Source organism: Lithobates pipiens, unplaced genomic scaffold, assembly GCF_037356315.1.
Source record: "Lithobates pipiens isolate NorthernLeopardFrog02 unplaced genomic scaffold, aLitPip1_a1.2 Scaffold_23, whole genome shotgun sequence".
Lineage (NCBI taxonomy): Eukaryota > Metazoa > Chordata > Amphibia > Anura > Ranidae > Lithobates > Lithobates pipiens.
Window position 1 is genome coordinate 117,774,574 of NW_027507785.1, and position 10,396 is coordinate 117,784,969.

General features: G+C 43.7%; 1 protein-coding gene across 2 annotated transcripts in view; it reads right to left on the reverse strand.

Annotated features, from left to right (window-relative positions):
- The window catches only part of KCTD17 (potassium channel tetramerization domain containing 17), an 88,118-nt gene extending 79,480 nt beyond the window's left edge, over positions 1 to 8,638 (reverse strand). The window contains exons 1-2 of one of the 2 annotated variants that reach the window (XM_077452252.1): positions 8,043 to 8,191; positions 7,753 to 7,861 (exon numbers count right to left, since the gene is read on the reverse strand). In XM_077452252.1, the coding sequence (XP_077308378.1) occupies positions 7,753 to 7,767 (15 nt within the window). In that variant the 5' untranslated portion in view covers positions 7,768 to 7,861; positions 8,043 to 8,191. Of the gene's footprint in view, positions 1 to 7,752; positions 7,862 to 8,042 lie in introns of both variants that reach the window. The other variant, XM_077452251.1, reaches the window with a different exon arrangement.
- Positions 8,639 to 10,396: the final 1,758 nt, after the last annotated feature.

The window sequence follows — 10,396 nt, forward strand, 5'->3', positions numbered from 1 at the left end:
GTCCATTCATAAATGTAGTCCTGTTACTGTTCCTGCTTGTATTTGCCTCATGACGGTTACTGTCTATTATTGTTTTCACTTGAAATGTTCAATAAATATATTTTCAACACGAAAATTCGTACGAACTTTAGAACCCCATTAAAGTATATGGGACTCGAACGTTCTAAATCAAAAGTGGCAATTTTAAAGGCTAATATGCAAGATATTGTCCTATAAAGGGTTTGGGGACCCGGCTCCTGCACCAGGGGACAATATTTTTTTTAAATGGCTGTTTTTTACACTGATTTTAATGACGATTAAAGTGAAAAAAAAAGTGAAGTATTCCTTTAAATATCGTGCCTGGGGATTGTCTATAGTATGCCTGTATTACAGAAACAGAACAACACCAGCAATAAGGGGTATCTTCAGGTGTATACTGTGCAAGAGGCACACAACATCCACTCTAACGGCTGCAGATGCCTGTAATACAGAAACAGAACAACACCAGCAATAAGGGGTATCTTCAGGTGTATACTGTGCAGGAGGCACACAACACCCACTCTAACTGCTGAAGATGCCTGTATTACAGAAACAGAACAACACCAGCAATAAGGGGTATCTTCAGGTGTATACTGTGCAAGAGGCACACAACATCCACTCTAACGGCTGCAGATGCCTGTAATACAGAAACAGAACAACACCAGCAATAAGGGGTATCTTCAGGTGTATACTGTGCAGGAGGCACACAACACCCACTCTAACTGCTGAAGATGCCTGTATTACAGAAACAGAACAACACCAGCAATAAGGGGTAGCTTAAGGTGTACACTGTGCAGGAGGCACACAACATCCACTTTAACATCGCTAGGTTCCCAAGCAAAAATACACTGTCCCTGTCTTGCTCTTTCCCTGTACGCCAACACACTACACAAGGCCGTCGCGTTGGCGGCCTTATATACTGTGGGGCGTGTACTAAACCCCCCTGAGCTATAATTGGCCACAGGCATCCTGCCCGTGGCCAATTATGGCTCTCCTCGCTGCCGGTGCTGTGATTGGCCAAGCTTGCGGGGTCACAGTGCATGCTTGACCAATCATGAGCCAACAATGCACTGCGATAGTGTAGTGCATTGTGGGCCATTCGCGCCACACGAATATGGTGCGAACGGTCCACAAAGTTCTGAATTTGCCAAACAGGCGAACGGCCCGTGTTCGAGTTGAACATGCGTTTGAATCGAACACCAAGCTCATCCCTACCAGGCAGTAATAAGTATGCCAACTAGGAACCAACTTGCCCCAAACAAACTATTTAAAGTCAAATGAAAGCTGGAATTCAACTTTAACCTCTTGCCAACCCACTCACAGTGGATGTACAGTGAGCGGGCGGTATAACCAGGCTCCACAACTTATGTACCGCAATGTACTTCCTGGTTGGAAGGCACGCCCCCTGCTGAGTCATTGGACAAAGTGCGAGTTGGTCAGCAGATTTCAGCCAATGATTTTGGCTGTGGCCAATTACAGCACAGAGTTGTGTGTTGACAAACAGACAGCGATATGTTTGTTTCTTCTCCCTGAAATTAACTCTTGATTTCAGGGAGAAAAAAGCACACAGATCTGTTAGAAAAAGCAGCATACATTACACTTGACACGCAGTTAACCCCTCGTTTTCCCTTAATGGTATTTCTTTCCAGCCAGTGCTATTAGTACAGTGTATATTATTATCACTAATCACTGTATCAGTATCACTAGTGAAGACATTGTCAGTTAGTTTTCCCCCCAGCCAGGTTAGCATTAGATTTCCTGCCACACTATCACAGTCACACTATGGGGGTTATTTACGAAAGGCAAATCCACTTTGCACTGCAAGTGCACTTGGAAGTGCAGTCGCTCTAAATCTGAGGGGTAGATCTGAAATGAGGGGAAGCTCTGCTGATTTTATCATCCAATCATGTGCAAGCTAAAATGCTGTAATTTATATAACTTGCAAGTCCCCCTCGGATCTACAGCGACTTTACTTCCAAGTGCACTTGCAGTGCAAAGTGGATTTTCCTTTAGTAAATAACCCCCTATAAGTTGCTGATCACCACCATTACTAGTATGCTGTCTGTATGGATTAGTATCTTGATCGCGATCAGAACTATATCAGTGTCCTCAAAAATGCAGATTATTTTTTTACCAAAGACATGCAGCAGTATACATTTTTCCCGAAATTTATGAAGAAATTAGAATTTATTGGATATGTCTTATAACAAAAATGAGAAAATATTACTTTTTTTTCAAAATGTTTGGTATTTTTCCTTTATATAAAAAAAATAAAAAAACAAGTGGTGATCAAATACTGGCAAAAGAAATCTCAATTTATGTGAAAAAATAAAAGATGATGATTAAATACCGCCAAAAGAAAGCTCTATTTGTGGAAAAAAAAAGATATAAAAATTTGCACACCGCGTTGGATGATCACACAATTGCCAGTTAAAGTAGCATGCCCTGGTCATGAATGGGGTAACACCGTCCAGAAGTCAAGTTATTAAAGTAAATATTTCCTGAAACATGGAGCCTATTTCTCATTCTGCAAATGCTAGTTGCCTGGCTCTCATGCAGCCCTTTGGCTTCAATACTTTGAGTCAGTGACCCGGAACAAATATTGATTAGTATATTTGTTCCAGATCAGAAACTTAATGAATTGAAGGTAGCATTTAAGCATATTGACCAGGCACCCGTTTCAAGAAAGGGCCAGCAAAGACCAGCCCCATATTTCTCCCAGGAGAGGTTTACTTGAAGTATGCTTGTCTGAGCAGTTTAAACTCCTTTTGCCCAGGTTATTGCATGAAATCCACTAATGAAGCGAGGAAGCCTCTTGGGCCTTGTAAACTGATGCTATACAGGAGTCCAATTAATCCCTCAAGTGCTGCTTTCAAAAGCTTCTTTTGTTGCCTTCAGCATCTGTGGCGACTCCCTGACCTCTATTTTTCATTGTTATGAAACAGGGCTGCCAAGGGCAATCAGAAAAAGAAACACATAGGTTAGGATTAAGGAAAATACATTAATCATTGCAATCCAGTTGTTGTGTCGGTTAGACTTGTGGTTAGGAAGTAGGGGGCGATACAGATGCCTCTTGATGCCTTCTTTTTTTTTACTGCCGAACTGTGATTTTGAATTGCAGCACCGTGCTGAAACTGCCTATTCAATTACATGGAAGGGTTTCCCGGGCAGTGGCACATTGAGATTGTGTGTACTCAACCGAGTGGCACCATGGCTGCTTGTAGGTGGGCGGTTGGGTGTAAAAACATGTATTCATTGCCAATTTTTACTGCCCCATGGCAACCCTGAAAGTTTCTAAAGGGCAGATGTCTAAATTTTTTTAGCCATTCCATATGCTACCCAAAACATGAAGCTGAAAAATTCTTTTTGTACATTTGCGCAATAAAAATAGGTTACCTCCAGTGAAGTTAAAATGTTAACATATCTCCCCCCCCCCCCCCCCCCCATGCCCCTTACACACGGTCAGACATTCCGACAACAAAATCCATCTGATTTTTTCCGACAGATTTTGGCCCAAACTTGCCTTGCATACACACGGTCGCACAAAGTTTGCAGCAAAAGCTGATCGTTCAGAACGCAGTGACGTATAACACGTACGACGGGACTATAAAGAGGTCAGTAGTCAATAGCTTTCGTCTCTTAGTCTATTCTAAGCATGCGTGGCACATTGTTCGTCCGAACTGTCTACACACGGTTGGAATTTAAATGATCGGATTTTGTTGTCGAAAAATTTTAGATCCTGCTCTCAAACTTTGTGCGTCAGAAAATCCGACGGAAAAGGTCAGATGGAGCCCACACACGATCGGATTTTTCGACAACATGATCCGATCGCACATTTTCCGTCGGAAAATCTGACTGCGTGTATGGAGGCATTACTCTTGACCTTCACCTCCCCCAGTACCCAGTTCCCCCTCCCTTTTTATCCCTCCCGTCCTATCTCCCAATTCCTCTCCGCCTGCTTCTTTGACTGAATATTAAAAATGAAAGCAAACGTACCATTACATATGTTAACAAACATAATCCTATCTGTTGTCTGCCCTGGTTGAACTAGACTCACATAAGCCAGGCGGATCCTCTAATTTTGTAGCAACTGAATTGTTTCCTTACAGTTTTTGTATTGAAAAAACTCAGTAAAAATCTATTGTGATAAAATGTTAACATATATTCAGCCTGCACTCTTCTGTTTGTGCCAAAAGTCTGACATTGAGACTTGATGTTCTGGCTGTAGTACAGATATCACAGGAGGCTGCTCACTTGGCACCTTCACCATTCATAAAAAACAAAAGCAACCTTGTATTCTTTTCACTGAATGTAGGGAGTTCTGTGATTGGAGGAGAGGAGACTGTAACACTTAGCCACACTTCCTCCATTCACAGAAAGCCTTGCATTCAGTGAAAAGAATGTAAGGCTTTTTCTGAATTGAGGTGCTGAGTGAAGACCTCCTGTGATATCTGTTTTACAGCTGAAACTACAAGCACTGCAGCAGCCAGACATACTACACACTTCATTAGAGCTAACTTATTTTTAGTGTGAGAATGTACAAAAATTGTTTTGGATCATATTTCAGTTATAAAGTCTAGGCTTTAGATATACTTTAGAGCAGAGACAGGCAACCTTAGAGAGATGGGGATCTACTTGAACAACAATGATGAAGTCAAAGATCTCTGGACACAGTATCCCGTTAGGGCCATTCACGCCAGAACATGATGCCATAAAGGCATGTTCCATGTGTGTCTCCTGCATAGTGTTCAAAACGCACTTCCTTTGTGATCTACTGCGGGTGATGATACATTGTTAACCCCAAAATAGATCCCAAAGGCAGTGGACACAAATAAAAGTATTACAAACGAGTGCAGGGTTTAGGAGTGCATTACAATCAGAATGCAATGTTTAGGAGTGTGTTGCATTTAGAATGCAGAGATCAGTAGTGTGTTGCACTCAGAATGTAGGGATCAGGAGTGCGCTATGCAGGGATCGGATTGTGTTATGCTCAGAATGCAGGGATTAGGGTTGCGTTACACTCAGAATGCAGGGATCAGGAGTGCATTACGTTAAGAATGCAGGGATCAGAAGTGCGCTGCGCTAAGAATGCAGGGATCAGAATTGTGTTACGCTCAGAATGCAGGGATCAGGAATGCGTTACTTTCAGAATGAAGGGATCAGGAATGCGTTACTTTCAGAATGCAGGGATCAGGAATGCGTTACGTTCACAATGCAGGGATCAGGAATGTGTTACGCTCACAATGCAGGGATCAGGAATGTGTTATGCTCACAATGCAGGAATCAGGAGTGCGCTGCGCTAAGAATGCAGGGATGAGTATTGTGTTACTTTCAGAATGCAGGGATCAGGAGTGCGTTACGCTCAGAATGCAGGGTTCAGGAGTGTGCTGCACTAAGAATGCAGGGATCAGGATTGTGTTATGCTCAGAATGCAGAGTTCAGGAGTGCTCTATGCTAAGAATGCAAGAATGCAGGGATCAGGATTCTGCTAAGCTCAGAATGCAGGAACTGAGGTGGGGGAAAGGGGTAATGTACAGGGTGGTAGAGGACACTACTATGGGAGTGGCCCTTCACTCTACTGGCCCATGTCCATCAGCTGACTTTCTCCTCTAGACAGTTTCAGTCTCCTGACATGGCATCTGTCTGTCTGTAGCAGACAACTCAGGTGAGAGGGCCGCTATGATGATAGGACAGTCAAAACTAGAAGGGGCGAGCCCCCCACAGTTGTGGAACGCCCTGGCGCCTGCACACCAGCATCAGTTATGGGGGTGCCAGACTGATCAGCCTCCTGTCCCAGTCCACCCCATTAAACTGGCCGGCGGGGACTCATATGGTGCCACTCCCCCTACAAAGTGCCGCCCTAGGCCTGGGCCTTGTCAGCCTAGGCCAAGCATTGGGGAAGCCACTTGCACCGAATGGATGGCTGCTCTGACTGTATGCACAGATTAATACAGTGATTTACAGCATCCCCAGCTAGGATTACCACCTGTCTGGGATTCACCCCGACAGTCAGGGTTTTAAATTCTGTGTCCAGGTATCAGATCATCTGGAACCCGGACAGAATATTCAGAATGGACTGTGTCTCCCCCAATTAACCAAGCGCCGCAAACGCAGAGTGCATGGGTGTGTACATGGGCCCCATACACAGACAGGAGCGGAGGGAGGGCTTGATCTGCTCCTCCTTCTCCCACTTCTACCCCTCTGTCTGCCCACCCACACTCAAATCCCCAGGGTTCTGTGCCTCAGGAAAGGTGTGTGTGGGCTGGAAGTTTGAAGCTCAGCAACTCAGCTCAGATACATTGTGGATGAAAGGTGCAGATTCCTGAGCCTCCATCCTCTGTCTGTGGCTGAAGTCACCACCTGCCTATCTTCTCTCTCCTGCCTCCAAGCGAGTACACTAAGGTTAGGGGAGGTGTAAAGGGGTGCCCTGTGGACTCTGGATGCAAGGGGGCTTTAACCTCCCTGGCATTATGATTATTTCAGATTTTAGGTGCTAAAAGTGGTACAATTATTTTGCATGAAAATTTGGTGTTTTATATTGTAGGCCTGCAATTCTTAGGAATAACTCACTTAAATCTGTCCAAACCAGAGTCTAGCAGACATCCCGGGTATGATAAAGTTTGAAAAATGAAATCATAAATTATAATATAATAACTATAAATAATTATACCAAATAATAATATAACAATAATAAAAATTATTCAATAATGTAATCAAATCAAAAACACTGAAATTTGCTCAGTTGCAGAATTGTCACTGCCATTACTTTTCAGTATTTGATGACGGATCTCCCCACAAATCGCTATCCCTCAATTCTGCGAGTGATTACAATTTATTATCGCTGTTTTCTAGCAGGTCTCAAATTATTTTTGATGTAATGGGACAGTTTTGGTTGCTATGGACAATCTCCAGTTTCCAGGCGTAAACAACAGTTTTTATATTATAAAACTGCATGTAGGACACTGGGCAGACCACTAGGGACAAAGGGGTTGTGAAATTTGTAAGATTACATTATACTGTATGTATTGTGTGTGTTTCACTTTTTGAATTTGGCACCGATCTCCGTCCCCATGCGTCGCAACACTCGCAGGGAACGAAGATCGGCTCCGTGATGAATCAAGCGGAGGACGAGATGTTTGTACAGCGCGGGGACATCGCTGGATCCAAGGGAGAAGGTAAGTAAACCTCCTCCTGCATTCAGTGATGCGGTCCTGAGTCTGGCTCGGGGTTACCGGTTTTGGTACAAAACTTCCACCCCGAGCCAGACTCGGGAATACCGCCGGGGGGGTTAAGGACCCGAATTCAAGGGGGAATGCTGGGAACTCTGATGTAAGTGGGAGGTTTGGTGAGCAGTGTTCCCCTCCCTTAAAACAAATTGCTGTGCACCGCTAAAGTGTTTGGGTTTGTCTTGAAGAAAAGGTGGCAACCCTATCCTCAGAGGCACTCCAGATATCAGATATGGATGCTTACATCAAGCCAAGCTGGGCCAATGTAAGTATGAAAAAAATATAATTCTTGGAGTTCCAACTTTTGGTGAATCAATATACCTGTTTGAGAATTCTAAGGCAAAAGCTGTCACTCTCTGACTCCGGGCCGCATGCTAGTGCCAAGCAAGCAGGTACAGCATCACTGCTATAGAAATCAGCTTTCATCTGAGGATTTTCACACAGGCACTTTGTCTCGCAAGATTCCCCTTAACAAACAACAAAATGCGCACTGAAAAAGAAAACTTACCTTCAATGGAAACATTCTTGTCTATGACCAGTTTGCCGTAGCGCAAATACCGTAGGATGGCACCAAAGTAAGTGGGGTCTCTGTCAATAAGAAAGGCTCCCGTCTCATCCTAAAGAGAGAGAAATGCATGGCGTGACCCACAGATTTACTGAAAGATAAGTAGTGTGACTATTAAATTAAGATGATGATGTGGGAGGAAGCAGAAGATAGAACAGTGTCAGTATTACCACCAGACAGGGATAGACAGATTGCAGAAGTAATAATAGAAAGATACAGGCTGTGTGTCTCACCGTCTCAGACAACAACAGGGACTCCTGGCAGAGGCGGCAGAGAAAGGAGTTGGGCTCCTGGCACAGAGTCTGTTTTGTAGTGAGGAACACCGTGCCTCCAACATTCAGATGCACCCACTTAGCCCCTTCGCCAGCCACCCACTGGGTGCCAATCTCTCCGGCAGATATACAATGTGGCACCTGCATTGTCTTCTGTCTCCTGATCGGATGTAGCAGTCTCTGGTACCTCGGGATTTCCGGAGCAGCTCTCTGAAATTACTTGGATGCTAAGCAGACCGAGAAACTCTATCCTGGTAAATACGGTAACTCCGCTCCTACACAACTCCGAGCCCTCGTGCAGCAGCAGAGGCGTTATCTTTTCTCTGGCTAATTACTTTTTAATCGTTTAATTCTTTTCTTCTTCAGCAGTGCTGGAGGAGCTCTGGTTCTTCTCCCTCTGTCTGTGTACACCACACCCTCTCCCATGGGACAGGTTGTCACCGCAGGTGTACTCCAGGCAGAGTCCCATCTGTCATTGGATCGCCTTTCTTGCCTTGTCAGTAGCAACCGCTATTCTGGTCCTTCTATGAATCCCAGATTAAGAGTGGTAACATCCTGGGTGCACTGTATATTCAGACGATAAACACCAAAGAAAAAAAATCCCTTAGCCGTGTCACCTTCCTGGCAGATCTCAAGCTGCTAATTCAGATAATTTGAAAGTGTATCTGAACCCTAAGGGCTCAATCATACGGCATATGTGTATTTTCTGCATAGAACACAGGTTCTTTGCTGGCAGAGCTAGTAGAAGATCCAGCTTAAAATACACATCAAAAAGTACTCTCATTTAGATGTGTACTTTATACATGTAAAATCTGCAGATATGTATGTCCGGGACGCAGCTGTTTCTTACTTTTTTATTGTACGCTGCATGTTCATGTTTGCAGTGTGTATGGCCCCATTGATTCCTGTAGTGAGTACAGCATAACGTTTTTATGTTGCATTTTAAATACCTGTGTGATGAGTCCTAAAAAAAACAGTATACTATAGTTAAAGCTGTACCCAGGGCATGAAAATCTTCATTTAAATATATTATTGCTCAATAGACACAAAGGATAGAAATCCATTGCCAACTGCCCGTGCAAACCCAGATATTGCCTTATAAAAGTAGCAGTGACATCATCACTGTGCTATACCTGGCCTGTGCAGAGCAGAGCTGTGGGAGGGACCCAGTAGGCTCATAGTTACATAGTTGGTAAGGTTGAATAAAGACATCAGTCCATCTGAGTGTCTACAATTGTCCCTATCCCTGTACATCGCACACCCACATCAGTCTCTACCCTGAAGGAGTCCACAATCCAAGATCCCCATTCATATACTAGGGTCAATTTTGGACAGAAGCCAATGAACCTACCAGCATGTCTTTGGAATGTAGGAGGAAACCGGAGTAACAGGAGGAAACCCACACAGGTACAGGGAGAACGTGCAAACTCCAGGCAGGTAGTGTCATGGTTGGGATTCAAACCAACGACCCTTTTTATTGCTAGGCGAGAGTGCTAACCACTACACCACTGTGCCACCCTAACGGGCTCCACCTACTACAGCCTGCCTGCAGATAACAACAGGAGAGGGCGGACACAAGACCAATCACCCTGTAAAAGGTGAGATAACAGCACTCACTGGTCTTTATTACAGAAAGCTACGCAAAGGCACTGGATTACTGCACAGATCTGGAAGAAATATACATAGCTCAAGATTCAAGAATACACAAGGAATGTACAGCAATTGGGCAATATTTACTTATCCTGCAGTTCAGCTTCAACCCCCATTGTCTCTCTTAGGTGGTTTACGCTTTAAAGATGAACTCCAGGAACAAATTTGTATTTCACACCTGATGGGCCGCTGGAGAAGCTAGAAACCTTCACAAAAAATGTCTTAGGTAAAAACATTTTTTTTAAAATGCAATATAAATGACAGTTGGTTTCGATTGTTTTTCCAACTGTTCTTAACCACTTGATTACTGGGCACTTATATCCCCTTCCTACACAGGCCAATTTTCAGCTTTCAGCGCCGTCACCTTTTGAATGACAATTGTGCGGACAACAAAAACAAAACACTGTACCCATATGAAATTTTTAATTTTTTTTTTCCACACAAATAGAGCTTTTTTTGGTGGTATTTAATCACCACAGTTTTTTTCTATTTTTTGCTAAACAAACAAAAAAAAAAAGAAAAAAGTTTTTCTTATTTCGTTATTACATTTTGTAAACAGGTAATTTTTTTTTCCTTCACCGATGGGCACTGAAGAGGCGGCACTGGTGAGGCAGCACTGAAAGGTGGCACTGATAAGTGATACTGGTGAGGCAGTGATGGGCACT